General features: G+C 37.6%; 1 protein-coding gene across 5 annotated transcripts in view; it reads left to right on the forward strand.

The window, feature by feature from the left end:
• The window catches only part of CTNNA3 (catenin alpha 3), a 1,887,341-nt gene that overhangs the window by 197,053 nt on the left and 1,669,179 nt on the right, over positions 1-21,109 (forward strand). For all 5 annotated transcript variants that reach the window (XM_078345825.1, XM_035266221.3, XM_078345826.1 and 2 more), the window contains one exon: positions 3,324-3,443. In XM_078345825.1, the coding sequence (XP_078201951.1) occupies positions 3,324-3,443 (120 nt within the window). The remainder of the gene's footprint in view (positions 1-3,323; positions 3,444-21,109) is intronic.

Below are 21,109 nucleotides of genomic sequence, written 5' to 3' on the forward strand. Positions count from 1 at the left end.
GAGGTGTTTGTTTTTCTGTTCTTGTGTCAGTTTGCTGAGAATGATGGTTTCCAGATTTGTCCATGTCCTTACAAAGGACACAAACTTACAGTTTTTTATGGCTGCATAGTATTCCATGGTGTATATGTGCCACATTTTCCTTGTCCAGTCTATCATCAATGGGCATTTGGGTTGGTTCCAAGTCTTTGCTATTGTAAACAGTGCCACAATGAACATACATGTGCATGTGTCTTTATAATAGAACAATTTATAATCATTTGGATATATACCCAGTATTGGAATTGCTGGGTCAAATGATATTTCTATTTCTAGGTCCTTGAGGAATCGCCACACTGTCTTCCACAATGGTTGAACTAATTTACACACCCATCAACAGTGTAAAAGTGTTCCTATATCTCCACATCCCCTCCAGCATCTGTTGTCTCCAGGTTTTTTAATAATCGACATTCTAACTGGTGTGAGATTGTATCTCAGTGTGGTTTTGATTTGCATTTCTCTAATGACCAGTGATGATGAGCATTTTTTATATGTTATTGGCCTCATAAATGTCTTCTTTTGAAAAGTGTCTGTTCATATCCTTCACCCACTTTTGAATGTTTTTTTTCTTTTTCTTGTAAATCTGTTTTAGTTCTTTGTAGATTCTGGATATTAGCCCTTTGTCAGATGGGTAGATTGCAAAATTTTTTTCCCATTCTGTTTGTTGCCAGTTCACTCTAATGATAGTTGTAATTAAACTCCAGAGATTCTGTACAGCAAGTGTATGCTTTTTAAAGTCTAGACCTTGACCTAACTTTTATCTTCCGTACCTCAGCAAAGTAAGACTATTTACTATTTGCTTTTACTCTTTAGTATCTTTTAGTGTTCATGTAAACAGATGGGGATGGGGTGTGTTTAATAGGGAGCTAAGCCAAAGCTATATCACGGGTTTTGTATGCCCTCTCCTTGACAATTGTTATAAGCAAAAACTGCTTAAATGAATGAAATTATCATGGTTTTAGAGTGTTTTGAACTCTTTATTTCTAGTAAATGGAGGATATCATTCCTGATAACAAAAGTTCAAGCCAAAATCTCCATATTATGCAAACTCTGACCCTTTAGTTAGAACATTTTTGTGATGATGTATTGTTATTGGATTTTCTCCATTTCTTCTTTGGCCATGGACATATTATTTGGAAGTGTTGGTTTTCTGTTTTTATTATTTTGAGCAGTTTTTACAGGTGTGTTTGCTCTTAAGATTCCATTTGGAGTTGTATAAAGTTCACAGAGATAAATATGAAGAAGAAATATTTAAGAAGTAGAGCTAATATTTCCTAGGGAAGACAAAGTGCAGGGATTAAAACATGCTTTAGAGTTGAATGGATTTGTCGGTAAAATAGCTTGTATTAATGAAATCATAGATAAAATTACTTAATTTTATTAGAATCTTAGATAAGGTTTTAGTTTGATTTGAACATAGAATAAACCAAGAAATGGGCAAGGCACAGAAATGATCATATAATATGATAAATATTTCACATGAAGATCAATAATGTTGAAAGGAACTTATTTATTTTGTTACAAGTGGGGGAAAATGAACTGATTTTGGCTGTGTTTAAAGTAATGGGTGGAATTGGTGTGTATGTCAGACTCTGAAAAGACTTCCTGTCCTTTGGGGCCCAATTCAGATTCTCTTAGGTCTTCTATGTGGTCTGAGTCCTTCAGTCAGTATCAGTTTTTCTGAGTTTTCACCAATGTTACCTTTATCTTTTTTTGGACTCTCTTTACTATTTTGCCTTGTGTTAGAATTAAGGATGGAGTAGAAAGAACATGAATGTTGTAGTAAAACCCTGTTTAGTTAAAAGTTCTGAATCCCACTTTACTCAATTGTAGAATGAAAAGAAAAATAAGAACTCCTCTGGTTCTTGTGAAGATTAAATTTGAAAGCATAAAGTACCGGGGGCTGAGCAGGCACTCAGTAAATGTCAGTGTCCATCTCATTTCCGAATTTCATGTCTAGTTTCTCAATGGTCTAAGCTCCTTCAGGGAAGGAAATGTCTTTTACAGTCATAGGGCCTTGTGCATAGTAGGTTCTAAATGAGTACGTGTTGAGTTTAATTTACTGTCCTGCCATGGGAGCTTAGCACTGTTATTTCCCATTTATTTTTCCTCTGTCACCTTAGATTGAGATAAACATGTTGCTTTCATGAAATTAGGGATTTAATTCAGTAGAATGCCATTTTAATATGACTTATTTCATAGAGTTTGATATAGTAAGGGTCAAATCATTTCTCTGGAAAATTAATTATATTCTATAAAATCTTATTAGCTTGTCTCATGGCATCATAGTCACAGTGGAGTTCTGGTTTGTTTAAGACAGTGAAGTCTCTATCTGTAGAAATCTGTCTGATGGTACAGAGTGAGAATATGGGAAATAAATGACAGAAAGAGAAAGCAAATGCAAATGTCTTGCTAATTACATTACTTGACATTTTCAATCACTAACCCTCCAAAGTATGTTCTAATTTACTAAAATAAACCAAGAATCCAATTTCTTGTGAGCTTCCTTTGCTTAATTAATTATTAGTAGCAGACTGTGATTCATTGCAGTTTTTCACCTTTGTATTTATCTAGGATCTGATTTAAAAAGAATGGGAGCATTTTGATTCAGCAGAATTGATCAGAACTCTCTTTCTGATCATAACTCATCTGTTCGTAGCTCATCTGTGTTTTAGAGCAGAAATGAATAAATGTTTGCTGAACATACCACTTATGCTTTGATCATCAAAATGTTAAGTTTTTCTTCCTTCTCAAAATACAAGCTCTGAAAGATCTTTCTTGCTGAAGTTTGTTGGGTGACCTATTCTGCATAGATGTTTTTCTAGAGGCAAGCCAGATCATATATCAATATAGCAAAATATCATGTAAGCAACTACCTTTTCAAAAATTTGTTTCCATGATTGAAATGTAATCACTTTTTAATGCTTCCTCATTATGATTTGAAATTATACATGCACTGTACTGTTTTATTAAAATTTAAAAGCAGAAGTGTATCCTAAAAGATGAAGTTTTTCTTTTTTTTTAAATGAAGTATGCTCTTTTGTTAGAATGAGGACTAAGCCAGGCTTCTCATTCCTGCAATAACATTGGTTATACTTAGAATATGATTTATAACTCTTTATAAGTATCCCTAATTTTTCATTAAACAATAATTAGCCAGCATTTGTTACCACTGTATTATGAATGGGAGAAACTGAGGCTCATTATCGACTCTTTGTGTTATCAAGTTGAGAATTTGAGAAAAATATGCTGCTATCCTAATGATCTGCTTTTGTTTTCAATTTCAGTTTCAAAGGACATTTGAGTCTCTCAAAAATATTGCCAACAAATCTGACCTCCAGAAAACCTACCAGAAGCTTGGGAAGGAGTTGGAAAATTTGGATTATTTAGCCTTCAAACGTCAGCAGGTAGGATTCAGAGCTCTCCTTGGTGGAGGAGATGAACACTTTAGGCTTCCTGCTATCCTGCCTGTCAGAGGTGCAGGTGGGTCTGAGGAAACTTACCTTCTAATGGTTAGAGTAGAAATAGATTGTGCTGTGCTGATCTGCTGTGTTCATACGGCTTCCCACAGTGTTCAATGCTGTCCTTGCTTTTAGATGTATACTTTAGGGGTTTCCACATGTGTCCTTACGCCTCCCTTAAGGAAAATTCCTGCTGGTTTGTGAAGATCCAGCCATCCTTTGACTAGGGATGCTTCAGTGGTATAAAGGGAATCTCTATAATGGCTTGGCCAGATGGCTTTTATATTTGACCCAGGGAGAAAAGTCACCTGAAGACCAAGATAAGGTTGTGGGTGTACATGCGACATTAAGGAAAATAGTCATAAATATGCCAAAATATAAATTGGTTTGTAGTTTTTTCTTTGATCTTTGAAGATAAGTAATTTGCTAAGTGTGGAACTGGAAGGAAAATTTACTTTTCAGATGCAAGTTTTTTATCGCCTCCTTTTGTAGGCTCAGAGATAAATAGAGAGCTAAAATAAACTTTTATAGGGTTTGTTTGAGAATTGGTATTTTATAACCTAATATTCATCATGATTAAATGCTGCGTGCTTTGTACTACTCTTCCTAGGCTGAATCCACTCCAGTTTCTTCACAGCCACTAGGTGTCAGCATTGTCAAGCTTTTACTTTCTCAAAGGTTTATTCCCATCTGTATAGCCAGTTAGACGTTTAAATTAAGTTGCATGAAATTCAGGAATGTGCTCAATGATGGATAGCGTCTAGAAAAATGACTAAATGTCTGACTTGCATGGCCTGGCATCGAGTCGATCACTTGAGAGACTTTCCTCTTAGCATAGCAAAGGGTGTGACATTTTTGCTATTGCCTAATTCACAAGTTTTAGATCCTTTTGGATACAGGTTTTCAAAGCAGGATTTTCTATATTTAGCTAAAATCTCATTAAGTCAACATGATATGGTCGAAAATCATTGGGTGAAAAAGAGAATTGTGTTCTAGGTATTGCTCTATCACAGATGTTACATGGACATTTAACCTTTCTATGGCCCTATTTTCCTAGGGGTTATATTTGTTTTATAGAATGTTCCAGGGCAAATACATTATTTTTGCACATACTTTAATTTACATGAAAAAGGATACAGTATCCATTTAAATTTTGTTTTTAAAAAGAATTAATGATGGTTTAAGTATTAGCACTTGATGGTTACTGCAAGAAACCCAGAGAATGCTGCTTAGCATTCACACCAGTCACTCCTCTGAGCTATGCAATTTTTAGTACAGTTTTGTTTTCAGAACCGTATCTTACCATGGAGGGGTATTTGAGCTGGCAGGCAGTAGTCACTGTATGCTTCTGTTATCCTTTCTTATTAACACATTTTCAGTGATTGGATTCTTTTATTAGCTAATTGTGAATTTGGAAGAAGGTAAATGCCTCAAGGGCAGAAGGATAGAACTCTGGGAGAATGTCATGGAGGATAGATGGGTAAATTATATGTGCATGAAGGAAAGAACACATGGAGTGTGTGTGTGTGTGAGTATATATATATGCATATATAAATCATCTATACTGTTTATTAAATTAAAAGCATATGCCACATGGTATGCTTTAAACATTTATGAAGTCTTTAAATGCTTATAACAATACAGTGGGGTGGCTTTTATTAGCACCATTTTACAGATGAGAGAACTGTTAAGAAAGTTAAGTAACATGCCTGAGGTCATGGAGCTAATAAGGCATGAAACTGGGCTTCAAATCTAAATTAAGTCTGACTCCAAACCTGGAGTGTTGTGTCTTCTTGATGGGCAGGGTCAAAGGGTCAGAACATTAGCGTTTCTCTAGCTTGGTGGGCTTTATCTTTTATCTCTCATTCTATTCCTTTAAATCTCCAAAACCTGATTAAGTGCACACTAGAAAGTGTTTTTCTTCTAATGGAAAAGATTCAGGTCTCTATAAAACTGCTAATTTAGCAAGAAAGTTTTCTCTTTATAAGGCTGTATTCTTGGTATTAGAGAATTAGTCATGATTTGTTCTCTGGTTTAATCTTACTTATCATTCTGCATTGGGACAGAACATAAGCTCCATGAGGACAGGGCCTTGTCTGTCACCTTTAATGCTGTATGCTCTCCTGTGCTCACAACTTATCTGACTCATAGCAAATGCTCAGTAAATATTATTGGTGTTGTTGTTGCTGTGAACAAAGAACCATGCCAAAAGGTTTGACCTCAGATTATAGGCAATTAAAATCATTGTGTTTTGCTACACATTTAAAATTCAAAAGAGCATAAGCCTTTGGCTTCCTGGATACCAAGGGCGGAGAGATTGTACCTTGCCCTATGTATTATCGAGGTTTTCTCCTAACATGTTTTATTGTTCTTTCTATTTTGTTTAAAACAATCAGAAACTGCCAGTGTTAATTCTGAATTATGGATGTCCAATGAATTGACTATAATTATTTTATTGGAGTTATTCATTAGGCTTTATTTTCTGTTCCCTTCTATGATATTTTTGACATCACTTTTAAGAGATTTCTTTCTCAGCACCAGGTAGACTACTGGAGTACATAGCTCCATTCTCTCACCTCTGTTTTTCTGAGGTTTAACGTGCTTTCTTTCCCAAGTTTCTGAACTTAGTATTTATTTATTTAAAAGAGTGAGTGCCAGTGCATCAGCTTTGTTGGGTCAGGGCACAAGCATCTCTCCATTTTCCTGCTATCAAAAAGACAAATGTTGAAAAAGATGAGAGGAGGCTGTGATAGGTAAGGTGGCGGGTTTATGGGAATGAGTCAGCCGGAAGTAAATGGATGACAAAGCAGGATTAACTGGAGAACCTGGAGACTCTTTTGGTTCTTACTATAGAAAGGCAGATTTAGTCTTGGAGTTTATCTGTTTGGACTGCTTGGTTTTCATTGTCCTAGTTGGTGTGACATAGGAATGGTAATAGCAAGTTCCAGCTATTATATCGACCCCAGATTCATGTATTAATTTGAGTGCTTATAAATCAAGAGATTTCCTTAGAGCTTTCATTTTGTGGAGTAAAACTAAATAAGGTTTGATAATAAAATAAGGTAGACTAATGTAATTCATTCCTCTCTTTACCCTTAAAACTTATAATAACATTATAAAACACATCCATTTCTAGAGGCTTCTGAAGTCTTTTGAAATAAATTATTCTTTTGAAATAAATTAGACATTATTGAGTTGAACATTATATAGACTAAAGCATATTTGCACATTGATATGAAAATATGAAAAATTAAAATATTTTAGACCTGCATCCATGTTGGAACATATCACATAACTGATTCTTGTCTCTCTGATCATGACATGCTTTTCTTGCCTTCTGACCTTTGCACAAGGTTTGTATAACTTGGTATTTAGAATATACAGCCCCTTTCTTTTTGTGTACTTAAATCATTCTTTAAAGTCAAATAAAGTCTAGCCTCCCTCATAACACCTCATCCTGTGACCTCTAGTCAATATATTCCCTTTTCACTCTTTGCCATTCTTAGCTTTTATCTGTGTCTTACAATTTAGCATCTTATTGATAATATACTCATTGAGAATCCATATAGTATGGTGATTACAGTGTGAGCTTTGTAGTTACCGAAATCTGGTTAGACTGTGCTGGGCACCTGAGTTTCCTTTTAAAAAAAATCAGGAAAATAACCCCTAACTTAAACAACTTGCTTTGAGTAAACAATACATGAAGTATAAAGTAAGTCCTATAAAATAGGTATAAAGGACTTAACATAGCACCTGACATCTCTTTAGTATAACTGGTAGCTATTGTAATGTTTTTTGTTGTTCTCATAAGCCATTTTCTTAAATGGGTTGTAAGTTCCATGAGGATATGGATATGTTCTTTATTTTGTATACTTCTGTGCTGCACATAGGGTCCAGCACTGTTCTGAACATATGGCATAGAATGTTTTTGGACATACGTAGTATGGCAGTTGGTGATCTATTTAACAAAAAGAACATGTTGACACCTCTCAGGAAGGGAGCTGCAACATTTGGTTGTAATATGTTTCTAAGGTGGTGTCTCTTGATGGGCATTTAAAGTCCTGAGGACTTGTGCTATGACAAGCACAGATCACAAGTAGGGGCAGGGGAAGTAGAAGGATGTAGGTCCAGTGTTCTAGGTAAAGTCCAACTCAGGTTAATAATTACATTCTATGTGCCCAAACTTCCCTTATGCTTCCAGGTAGTGTTCAGCAAGCACAACATGGTACTTTGTTAGTGATGATACTCAGAAGTGAACAACCGTTTTTTTTTTTTTTTTTTTTTTTTTTTACTAAATTGAGTGTGTGACCCCTTTTAGAGAATTCCAAAGCCAGAAGGATACATAATACCTTGTAGGATAAAAATTGAATTTAAAACAGACTTTTATATAAAAGAAGAAAAATGGAAATAAGTTAGATGAAATTTATTTGATAAAAATGACTGTGGGTTAATACTCTTCCATTGAAAAATAAAATTCTCCTTATTATCTCTTATCTTTTTCATGACAACCATCCTAACAGGTGTGCATGACAAGAGATAACAGGAGTTAGTGATGATGTGGAGACAAGGAAACCTTTGCACATTGTTGGGGATGTAAATAGGTACAGCCATTTTGGAAAAAGTACAGAGGTTGCTCAAAAAATATAAAATAGAGCTATCATAAGACCAGTCAATCTTACTTCTGGGTATATATCCAAAGAAAATGGGATCAGTACCTTGAAGAGATAGCTACACTCCCATGCTCACTGAAGCATAATTCACAGCAGCCAAGAGATGGAAACAGCCTAAGTGTCTCTTGACAGATGAATAAAGAAAATGTGGTATACATATACACATTGAAATACTATTTAGCCTTAAAAAGGGAGGAAATCCTGCCTTTGGGATAATGTGGTTGAATGTGGAAGACATTTTCCTAAATAAAATAATGCAGACACAGAAAAATACATACGGTATGGTCTTATTTATTTGTGGAATCTAAAGAAGTCAAAATCAGAGAATCAGAGAGTAGAGGGGTAGTTTCCAGGGGTTGGTGGATGGAGGAAATTAGTAGATATTGATCAAAGGGTACACATTTTCACTTATAAGATGAACAAGTCTTGGGGACCTAATAAACAGCATGAGTGATGATAGATGTGTTAATTTGATTGTTGTAATCATTATGCAATGTGTATACATATTTCAAATCATCTTGTTGCACACCTTTAATATATTCAGTCTTTTTTGCCCCCATCATTATAATTTTTTTAAATTATATTTTAAGTTCTGGGGTATAGGTACAGATTGTGCAGGTTTGTTGTGTAGATATATATGTGCCCTGGTGGTGGCTTGCTGCATCCATTGCCCAGCCATCTACTTTAGGTATTTCTCCTAATGCTATCCCTCCCCTAGCTCCCCACCCCCTGCTATTCCTCCCCAACCCCCTAGCCCCCAGGCCCCAGTGTGTAATGTTCCCCTCCCTGTGTCCATGTGTTCTCTATTGTTCAATACCCAGTTATGAGTGATAACATGCAGTGTTTAGTTTTCTGCTCTTGTGTCAATTTGCTGAGAATGATGGTTTCCAGCTTCATCCATGTCCCTGCAAAGGACATGAACTCCTCCTTTCTTATGGCTGCATGGTATTCCATGGTGTATATGTGCTATGTTTTCTTTATCTACTCTATCATTGAATGGGCATTTGTGTTGGTTCCAGGTCTTTGCTATATAAACGTGCCACAATAAACATGTGTGTGCATGTGTCTTTATAATAGAATGATTTTATAATTCTTTGAATATATCCAGTATGGGATTGCTGGGTCAAATGGTATTTCTATTTCTGGATCCTTGAGGAATCACCACACTGCTTTCCACAATGGTTGAATTAATTTACACTCCCACCAACAGTGTAAAAGCGTTCCTGTTTCTCCACATCCTCTCCAGCATCTGTTGTCTCCTGATTTTTCAATGATCGCCATTCTGACTGGTATGAGGTGATATCTCAATGTGGTTTTGAGTTGCATTTCTCTGATGACCAGTGATAATGAGCTTTTTTTCACGTTTGTTGGCCTCATAAGTGTCTTCTTTTGAAAAGTGTCTGTTCATATCCTTTGCCCACTTTTTGATGGGGTTGTTTGTTTTTTTTTCTTGTAAAGTTGTTTAAGTTCTCCATAGATTCTGGATAGTAGCCCTTTGTCAGATGGGTAGCTTGCAAAAATTTTTTTTCCCATTCTGTAGGTTGACAGTTCACTCTATTGATAGTGTCTTTTGCTGTGAAAGTTTAATTAGATCCCATTTATTAATTTTGGCTTTTGTTGTCATTGCTTTTGGTGTTTTAGTCACGAAGTCCTAGCCCATGCCTGTGTCCTGAATGGTATTGCCTTGGTTTTCATCTAGAGTTTTTATGGTGTTAGTCCTCATGTTTAAATGTTTAATCCATCTGGAGTTGATTTTTGTATAAGATATAAGGACAGGGTCCAGTTTAGTTTTCTGCATATGGCTAACCACTTTTCCCAACAACATTTAACAAATAGGGAATCCTTTCCCCATTGCTTGTTTTGTCAGGTTTGTCAAAGAGCAGATGGTTGTAGTTGTGTGATGTTCTTTCTGAGGCCTCTGTTCTGTTCCATTGGTCTATATCTCTTTTTTGGTACCAGTACCATGCTGTTTTGATTACTGTAGACTTGTAGTATGGTTTGAAGTCAGGTGACATGATGCCTCCAGGTTTTTTTTTTTTTTTTGCTTAGGATTGTTTTGGCTATGTGGGCTCATTTTTGGTTCTATATAAAGTTTAAGGTATTTTTTTTCCAATTCTGTGAAGAAAGTCACTGGTAGCTTGATGGGGATAGCATTGAATATATAAATTACTTTGGGCAGTATAGCCATTTTCATGATACTGATTCTTCCTTTCCGTGAGCATGGGATGTTTTTTCATCTGTTTGTGTCCTCTCTAATTTCTTTGAGCAGTGATTTGTAGTTTTTCTTGAAGAGGTCCTTCATATCTCTTGTTAGTTGTATTCTTAGGTATTTTATTCTCTTTGTAGCAGTGTGAATGGGAGTTCACTCATGATTTGGCTCTCTGTCTATTATTGGTGTATAGGAATGTTTTTGCATATTGATTTCATATTCTGAGACTTTGCTGAAGTTTCTTATCAGCTTAAGGAGATTTTTGTCTGAGACAATGGGGTTTCCTTAATATACAACCATGTCATCTGCAAACAGGGACAATTTGATGTCCTCTCTTCCTATCTGAATATGCTTTATTTCTTTCTCTTGCCTGATGGCCCTAGCCAGAACTTCCAATACTATGTTGAATAGGAGTGGTGAGAGAGGGCATTCTTGCCTTGTGCTGGTTTTTAAAGGGAATGCGTCCTGTTTTTGCCCATTCAGTCTGATATTGGCTGTGGGTTTGTCATAAACAGCTCTTATTATTTTGAGATATATTTTATCAGTACCTAGTTTATTGAGACTTTTTATAAAGGCTGTTGAATTATGTTGAAGGCCTTCTCTGCATCTGTTGAGATAATCATGTTGTTTTGTATTTGGTTCTGTTTATGTGATGGATTATATTTATAGATTTGCATATGTTGAACCAGCCTTGCATCCCTGGGATGAAGACGACTTGATCATGATGGATAAGCTTTTTGATGTGCTGTTGGATTCTGTTTGCCAGTATTTTATTGAAGATTTTTAAAAAAATTTTTTATTGCATTTTAGGTTTGGGAGTACATGTGCAGAACATGCAAGACAGTTGCATAGGTACACACATGGCAGTGTGTTTTGCTTCCTTTTTCCCCTTCACCCACATTTGGCATTTCTCCCCAGGCTATCCCTCCCCACCTCCCCCTCCCACTGGCCCTTCCCTTTTCCCCCCAATAGACCCCAGTGTTTAGTACTCCCCTCCCTGTGTCCATGTGTTCTCATTTTTCATCACCCGCCTATGAGTGAGAATATGCGGTGTTTCATTTTCTGTTCTTGTGTCAGTTTGCTGAGAATGATGTTCTCCAGATTCATCCATGTCCCTACAAATGACACAAACTCATTGTTTCTGATTGCTGCATAATATTCCATAGTGTATAGGTGCCACATTTTCCCAATCCAGTCTATCATCGATGGGCATTTTGGTTGATTCCAGGTTTTTGCTATTGTAAACAGTGCTGCAATGAACATTCGTGTGCATGTGTCCTTATAGTACAACAATTTATAGTCCTTTGGATATATACCCAGTAATGGGATTGCTGGGTCAAATGGAATTTCTATTTCTAAGGCCTTGAGGAATCGCCACACTGTCTTCCACAATGGTTGAACTAATTTACACTCCCACCAACAGTGTAAAAGTGTTCCTTTTTCTTCACATCCTCTCCAGCATCTATTGTCTCCAGATTTTTTAATGATCGCCATTCTAACTGGCGTGAGATGGTATCTCAATGTGGTTTTGATTTGCATTTCTCTGATGACCAGTGACTATGAGAATTTTTTTATATGATTGTTGGCCTCATATATGTCTTCTTTTGTAAAGTGTCTGTTAATATCCTTTGCCCAATTTTGAATGGGCTTGTTTGTTTTTTTCTGTAAATCTGTTTGAGTTCTTTGTAAACTCTGGATATCAGCCCTTTGTCAGGTGGGTAAACTGCAAAAATTTTTTCCCATTCTGTTGGTTGCCGATTCACTCTAGTGACGGTTTCTTTTGCCGTGCAGAAGCTGTGGAGTTTGATTAGGTCCCATTTGTCTATTTTGGCCTTTGTTGCCAATGCTTTTGGTGTTTTGTTGATGAAGTCCTTGCCTACTCCTATGTCTTGGATGGTTTTGCCTAGATTTTCCTCTAGAGTTTTTATGGTGCTAGGTCTTATGTTTAAGTCTTTAATCCATCTGGAGTTAATTTTGGTGTAAGGTGTCAGGAAGGGGTCCAGTTTCTGCTTTCTGCACATGGCTAGCCAGTTTTCCCAATACCATTTGTTGAACAGGGAATCCTTTCCCCATTGCTTGTTTTTGTCGGGTTTATCAAAGATTGTATGGTTGTAGATATGTTGTGTTGCCTCCGATGCCTCTGTTCTGTTCCATTGGTCTATATCTCTGTTTTGGTACCAGTACCATGCTGTTTTGATTACTGTAGCCTTGTAGTATAGTTTGAAATCCGGTAGTGTGATGCCCCCCGCTGAGCTCTTTTTGCTTAGAATTGACTTGGCTATGCGGGCTCTCTTTTGGTTCCATATTAAGTTCATGGTGGTTTTTTCCAGTTCTGTGAAGAAAGTCAATGGTAGCTTGATGGGTATAGCATTGATTCTGTAAATTACTTTGGGCAGTATAGCCATTTTCACGATATTAATTCTTCCTAACCATGAACATGGAATGTTTCTCCATCTGTTTGTGTCCTCTCTGATTTCGTAGAGCAGTGGTTTGTAGTTCTCCTTGAAGAGGTCCCTTACGTTCCTTGTGAGTTGTATTCCAAGGTATTTTATTCTTTTTGTAGCAATTGTGAATGGCAGTTCGCTCTTGATTTGGCTTTCTTTAAGTCTGTTATTGGTGTAGACGAATGCTTATGATTTTTGCACATTGATTTTATATCCTGAGACTTTGCTGAAGTTGCTTATCAGTTTCAGGAGTTTTTGGGCTGAGGCGATGGGGTCTTCTAGGTATACTATCATGTCGTCTGCAAATAGAGACAATTTGGCTTCCACCTTTCCTATTTGAATACCCTTTATTTCTTTTTCTTGCCTGATAGCTCTGGCTAGAACTTCCAGTACTATATTGAATAGGAGTGGTGAAAGAGGGCATCCTTGTCTAGTGCCGGATTTCAAAGGGAATGCTTCCAGTTTTTGCCCATTCAGTGTGATATTGGCTGTTGGTTTGTCATAAATAGCTTTTATTACTTTGAGATACGTTCCATCGATACCGAGTTTATTGAGGGTTCTTAGCATAAAGGGCTGTTGAATTTTGTCAAAGGCCTTCTCTGCATCAATGGAGATAATCATGTGGTTTTTGTTTTTGGTTCTGTTTATGTGGTGAAATATGTTGATAGACTTGCATATGTTGAACCAGCCTTGCATCCCCGGGATGAATCCTACTTGATCATGATGAATAAGTTTTTTGATTTGCTGTTGCAATCGGCTTGCCAATATTTTATTGAAGATTTTTGCATCTATGTTCATCATGGATATTGGCCTGAAGTTTTCTTTTTTTGTTGGGTCTCTGCCAGGTTTTGGTATGAGGATGATATTGGTCTCATAGAATGATTTGGGAAGGATTCCTTCTTTTTGGATTATTTGGAATAGTTTCAGAAGGAATGGTACCAGCTCTTCTTTGTGTGTCTGGTAGAATTCGGCTGTGAACCCATCTGGACCTGGGATTTTTTTGTGTGGTAGGCTCTTAATTGCTGCCTCGACTTCTGACCTTGTTATTGGTCTATTCATAGTTTCAGCTTCCTCCTGGTTCAGACTTGGGAGGGCACAGGAGTCCAGGAATTTATCCATTTCTTCCAGGTTTACTAGTTTATGTGCATAGAGTTGTTTGTAATATTCTGTGATGATGGTTTGAATTTCTGTGGAATCTGTGGTGATTTCCCCTTTATCATTTTTTATTGCATCTATTTGGTTGTTCTCTCTTTAATTTTTAATCAATCTGGCTAGTGGTCTGTCTATTTTGTTGATCTTTTCAAAAAAACAGCTCTTGGATTTATTGATTTTTTGGAGGGTTTTTCATGTCTCAATCTCCTTCAGTTCAGCTCTGATCTTAGTAATTTCTTGTCTTCTGCTGGGTTTTGAGTTTTTTTGATCTAGCTCCTCTAGCTCTTTCAATTTTGACGATAGGGTGTCAATTTTGGATCTCTCCATTCTTCTCATATGGGCACTTATTGCTAAATACTTTCCTCTAAAGACTGCTTTAAATGTGTCCCAGAGATTCTGGCATGTTGTGTCTTCATTCTCATTGGTTTCGAAGAACTTCTTTATTTCTGCCTTCATTTCATTGTTTATCCAGTCAACATTCAAGAGCCAGTTGTTCAGTTTCCATGAAGCTGTGCGGTTCTGGGTTGGTTTCTGAATTCTGAATTCTAACTTGATTGCACTATGGTCTGAGAGGCTGTTTGTTATGATTTCAGTTGTTTTGCATTATCTGAGCAGTGCTTTACTTCCAATTATGTGGTCAATTTTAGAGTAGGTGTGATGTGGTGCTGAGAAGAATGTATACTCTGTGGATTTGGGGTGGAGAGTTCTGTAAATGTCTATCAGGTTTGCTTGCTCCAGGTCTGAGTTCAAGCCCTGGATATCCTTGTTGATTTTCTGTCTGGTTGATCTGTCTAATATTGACAGTGGAGTGTTAAAGTCTCCCACTATTATTGTGTGGGAGTCTAAGTCTCTTTGTAAGTCGTTAAGAACTTGCCTTATGTATCTGGGTGCTCCTGTATTGGGTCCATATATATTTAGGATCGTTAGCTCTTCTTGTTGTATCGATCCTTTTACCATTATGTAATGGCCTTCTTTGTCTCTTTTGATCTTTGTTGCTTTAAAGTCTATTTTATCAGAGATGAGAATTGCAACTCCTGCTTTTTTTTGCTCTCTATTTGCTTGGTAAATCTTCCTCCATCCCTTTATTTTGAGCCTTTGTGTATCCTTGCATGTGAGATGGGTTTCCTGGATACAGCACACTGATGGGTTTTGGCTTTTTATCCAATTTGCCAGTCTGTGTCTTTTGATTGGTGCATTTAGTCCATTTACATTTAGGGTTAATATTGTTATGTGTGAATTTGATACTGCCATTTTGATGCTAGCTGGCTGTTTTGCCCGTTAGTTGTTGTAGATTCTTCATTATGTTGATGCTCTTTAGAATTTAGTGTGATTTTGGAATGGCTGTTACTGGTTGTTCCTTTCTATGTGTAGTGCCTTTCAGGAGCTCTTGTAAAGCAGGCCTGGTGGTGACAAAATCTCTGAGTACATGCTTGTTCACAAAGGATTTTATTTTTTCTTCACTTCTGAAGCTCAGTTTGGCTGGATATGAAATTCTGTGTTTAAAGTTCTTTTCTTTAAGGATGTTCAATATTGGCCCCCACTCTCTTCTGGCTTGTAGAGTTTCTGCTGAGAGATCTGCTGTGAGTCTGATGGGCTTCCCTTTGTGGGTGACCTGACCTTTCTCTCTGGTTGCTCTTAGTATTTTCTCCTTTATTTCAACCTTGTTGAATCTGATGATTATGTGCCTTGGGGTTGCTCTTTTTGTGGAATATCTTTGTGGTGTTCTCTGTATTTCCTGCAATTGAGTGTTGGCCTGTCTTGCTAGGTGGGGGAAATTTTCCTGGATAATGTCCTGAAGAGTATTTTCCAGCTTGGATTCATTCTCTTCATCACATTCTGGTATGCCTATCAGACGTAGGTTAGGTCTCTTCACATAGTCCCACATTTCTTGGAGACTTTGTTCATTCCTTTTTGCGCTTTTTTCCCTGATCTTGGTTTCTCATTTTATTTCATTGAGTTGATCTTTGACTTCTGATATTCTTTCTCCTGCTTGGTCAGTTCGGCTATTGAAACTTGTGCATGCTTCGTGAAGTTCTCGTATTGTGTTTTTCAGCTCCTTTATTTTATTTATTTATTTTTTGAAATTTTTTATTTGATTATAGGTTTTGGGGTACATGAGCAGAGCATGCAAGACAGTTGCGTAGGTACACACATGGCAGTGTGCTTTGCTTTTCTTCTCCCCTTCACCCACATTTGGCATTTCTCCCCAGGCTATCCCTCCCCACCTCCCCCTCCCACTGGCCCTCCCCTTTTCCCCCCAGTAGACCCCAGTGTTTAGTACTCCCCTTTCTGTGTCCATGTGTTCTCATTTTTCATCACCCACCTATGAGTGAGAATATGCGGTGTTTCATTTTCTGTTCTTGTGTCAGTTTGCTGAGGATGACGTTCTCCAGATTCATCCATGTCCCTACAAACGACACAAACTCATCATTTCTGATTGCTGCATAATATTCCATGGTGTATATGTGCCACATTTTTCCAATCCAGTCTATTATCAATGGGCATTTGGGTTGATTCCAGGTCTTTGCTATTGTAAACAGTGCTGCAATGAACATTCGTGTACATGTGTCCTTATAGTAGAACGATTTATAGTCTTTTGGATATATACCCAGTAATGGGATTGCTGGGTCAAATGGAATTTCTATTTCTAAGGCCTTGAGGAATCGCCACACTGTCTTCCACAATGGTTGAACTAATTTACACTCCCACCAACAGTGTAAAAGTGTTCCTCTTTCTCCACATCCTCTCCAGCATCTGTTGTCTCCAGATTTTTTAATGATCGCCATTCTAACTGGCGTGAGATGGTATCTCAATGTGGTTTTGATTTGCATCTCTCTGATGACCAGTGACGATGAGCATTTTTTCATATGATTGTTGGCCTCATATATGTCTTCTTTTGTGAAGTATCTGTTCATATCCTTTGCCCACTTTTGAATGGGCTTGTTTGTTTTTTTCCTGTAAATCTGCTTGAGTTCTTTGTAAATTCTGGATATCAGCCCTTTGTCAGATGGGTAGACTGCGAAAATTTTTTCCCTTACTGTTGGTTGCCGATCCACTCTAGTGGCTGTTTCTTTTGCCGTGCAGAAGCTGTGGAGTTTCATTAGGTCCCATTTGTCTATTTTGGCTTTTGTTGCCAATGCTTTTGGTGTTTTGTTGATGAAGTCCTTGCCTACTCCTATGTCCTGGATAGTTTTGCCTAGATTTCCTTCTAGGGTTTTTATGGTGCCAGGTCTTATGTTTAAGTCTTTAATCCATCTGGAGTTAATTTTAGTGTAAGGTGTCAGGAAGGGGTCCAGTTTCTGCTTTCTGCACATGGCTAGCCAGTTTTCCCAACACCATTTGTTAAACATGGAATCCTTGCCCCATTGCTTGTTTTTGTCAGGTTTATCAAAGATTTTTTTTGTATAGTTGTATGTATGTTGTGTTGCCTCCGGTGCCTCTGTTTTGTTCCATTGGTCTATATCTCTGTTTTGGTACCAGTACCATGCTGTTTTGATTACTGTAGCCTTGTAGTATAGTTTGAAATCCGGTAGTGGGATGCCCCCCGCTGTGTTCTTTTTGCTTAGAATTGACTTGGCTATGCGGGCTCTCTTTTGGTTCCATATGAAGTTCATGGTGGTTTTTTCCAGTTCTGTGAAGAAAGTCAATGGTAGCTTGATGGGGATAGCGTTGATTCTGTAAATTACTTTGGGCAGTATAGCCATTTTCACGATATTAATTCTTCCTAACCATGAACATGGAATGTTTCTCCATCTGTTTGTGTCCTCTCTGATTTCGTAGAGCAGTGGTTTGTAGTTCTCCTTGAAGAGGTCCCTTACGTTCCTTGTGAGTTGTATTCCAAGGTATTTTATTCTTTTTGTAGCAATTGCGAATGGCAGTTCGCTCTTGATTTGGCTTTCTTTAAGTCTGTTATTGGTGTAGACGAATGCTTGTGATTTTTGCACATTGATTTTATATCCTGAGACTTTGCTGAAGTTGTTTATCAGTTTCAGGAGTTTTTGGACTGAGGCAATGGGGTCTTCTAGGTATACTATCATGTCGTCTGCAAATAGAGACAATTTGGCTTCCACCTTTCCTATTTGAATACACTTTATTTCTTTTTCTTGCCTGATTGCTCTGGCTAGAACTTCCAGTACTATATTGAATAGGAGTGGTGAGAGAGGGCATCCTTGTCTAGTGCCAGATTTCAAAGGGAATGCTTCCAGTTTTTGCCCATTCAGTATGATATTGGCTGTTGGTTTGTCATAAATAGCTTTTATTACTTTGAGATACGTTCCATCGATACCGAGTTTATTGAGGGTTTTTAGCATAAAGGGCTGTTGAATTTTGTCAAATGCCTTCTCTGCGTCAATTGAGATAATCATGTGGTTTTTGTTTTTGGTTCTGTTTATGTGGTGAATTACGTTGATAGACTTGCGTATGTTGAACCAGCCTTGCATCCCCGGGATGAATCCTACTTGATCATGATGAATAAGTTTTTTGATTTGCTGTTGCAATCGGCTTGCCAATATTTTATTGAAGATTTTTGCATCTATGTTCATCATGGATATTGGCCTGAAGTTTTCTTTTCTCGTTGGGTCTCTGCCGGGTTTTGGTATCAGGATGATGTTGGTCTCATAAAATGATTTGGGAAGGATTCCCTCTTTTTGGATTGTTTGAAATAGTTTTAGAAGGAATGGTACCAGCTCCTCCTTGTGTGTCTGGTAGAATTCGGCTGTGAACCCGTCTGGACCTGGGCTTTTTTTGTGAGGTAGGCTCTTAATTGCTGCCTCGACTTCAGACCTTGTTATTGGTCTATTCATAGTTTCAGCTTCCTCCTGGTTTAGGCTTGGGAGGACACAGGAGTCCAGGAATTTATCCATTTCTTCCAGGTTTACTAGTTTATGCGCATATAGTTGTTTGTAATATTCTCTGATGATGGTTTGAATTTCTGTGGAATCTGTGGTGATTTCCCCTTTATCATTTTTTATTGCATCTATTTGGTTGTTCTCTCTCTTTTTTTTAATCAATCTGGCTAGTGGTCTGTCTATTTTGTTGATCTTTTCAAAAAACCAGCTCTTGGATTTATTGATTTTTTGAAGGGTTTTTCGTGTCTCAATCTCCTTCAGCTCAGCTCTGATCTTAGTAATTTCTTGTCTTCTGCTGGGTTTTGAGTTTTTTTGATCTTGCTCCTCTAGCTCTTTCAATTTTGACGATAGGGTGTCAATTTTGGATCTCTCCATTCTCCTCATATGGGCACTTATTGCTATATACTTTCCTCTAGAGACTGCTTTAAATGTGTCCCAGAGGTTCTGGCATGTTGTGTCTTCGTTCTCATTGGTTTCGAAGAACTTCTTTATTTCTGCCTTCATTTCGTTGTTTACCCAGTCAACATTCAAGAGCCAGTTGTTCAGTTCCCATGAAGCTGTGCGGTTCTGGGTCGGTTTCTGAATTCTGAGTTCTAACTTGATTGAACTATGGTCTGAGAGGCTGTTTGTTATGATTTCAGTTGTTTTGCATTTGTTGAGCAGTGCTTTACTTCCAATTATGTGGTCAATTTTAGAGTAGGTGTGATGTGGTGCTGAGAAGAATGTGTATTCTGTGGATTTGGGGTGGAGAGTTCTGTAAATGTCTATTAGGTTTGCTTGCTCCAGTTCTGAGTTCAAGCCCTGGATATCCTTGTTGATTTTCTGTCTGGTTGATCTGTCTAATATTGACAGTGGAGTGTTAAAGTCTCCCACTATTATTGTGTGGGAGCCTAAGTCCTTTTGTAAGTCATTAAGAACTTGCCTTATGTATCTGGGTGCTCCTGTGTTGGGTCCATATATGTTTACGATCGTTAGCTCTTCTTGTTGTATCGATCCTTTTACCATTATGTAATGGCCTTCTTTGTCTCTTTTGATCTTTGTTGCTTTAAAGTCTATTTTATCAGAGATGAGAATTGCAACTCCTGCTTTTTTTTTGCTTTCCATTAGCTTGGTAAATCTTCCTCCATCCCTTTATTTTGAGCCTTTGTGTATCCTTGCATGTGAGATGGGTTTCCTGGATACAGCACACTGATGGGTTTTGGCTTTTTATCCAATTTGCCAGTCTGTGTCTTTTGATTGGTGCATTTAGTCCATTTACATTTAGGGTTAATATTGTTATGTGTGAATTTGATACTGCCATTTTGATGCTAAGTGGCTTTTTTGCCTGTTAGTTGTTTTAGATTCTTCATTATGTTGAAGCTCTTTAGCATTCAGTGTGATTTTGGAATGGCTGGTACTGATTGATCCTTTCTATGTGTAGTGCCTCTTTTAGGAGCTCTTGTAAAGCAGGCCTGGTGGTGACAAAATCTCTGAGTACTTGCTTGTTCACAAAGGATTTTATTCTTCCTTCACTTCTGAAGCTCAGTTTGGCTGGATATGAAATTCTGGGTTGAAAGTTGTTTTCTTTAAGAATGTTGAATATTGGCCCCCACTCTCTTCTGGCTTGTAGTGTTTCTGCCGAGAGATCTGCTGTGAGTCTGATGGGCTTCCCTTTGTGGGTGACCCGACCTTTCTCTCTGGCTGCCCTTAGTATTCTCTCCTTTATTTCAACCCTGTTGAATCTGACGATTATGTGCCTTGGGGTTGCTCTTCTTGCGGAATATCTTTGTGGTGTTCTCTGTGTTTCCTGCAATTGAGTGTTGGCTTGTCTTGCTAGGTGGGGGAAATTTTCCTGGATGATGTCCTGAAGAGTATTTTCCAGCTTGGATTCATTCTCTTTGTCCCCTTCTGGTACACGTATCAAACGTAGGTTAGGTCTTTTCACATAGTCCCACATTTCTTGGAGACTTTGTTCATTCCTTTTTGCGCTTTTTTCTCTGATCTTGGTTTCTCGTTTTATTTCATTGAGTTGGTCTTCGACTTCAGATATTCTTTCTTCTGCTTGGTCAATTCGGCTATTGAAACTTGTGTTTGCTTCACAAAGTTTTCGTATTGTGTTTTTCAGCTCCTTTAATTCATTCATATTCCTCTCTAAGGTATCCATTCTTGTTATCATTTCCTCGAATCTTTTTTCAAATCTTTTTTCAAGGTTCTTAGTTTCTTTGCATTGATTTAATACATGATCTTTTAGCTCACAAAAGTTTCTCATTATCCATCTTCTGAAGTCTAATTCCGTCATTTCGTCACAGTC

The sequence above is a fragment of the Callithrix jacchus genome, chromosome 12 (genome assembly GCF_049354715.1).
Source record: "Callithrix jacchus isolate 240 chromosome 12, calJac240_pri, whole genome shotgun sequence".
NCBI classification, from domain to species: domain Eukaryota; kingdom Metazoa; phylum Chordata; class Mammalia; order Primates; family Cebidae; genus Callithrix; species Callithrix jacchus.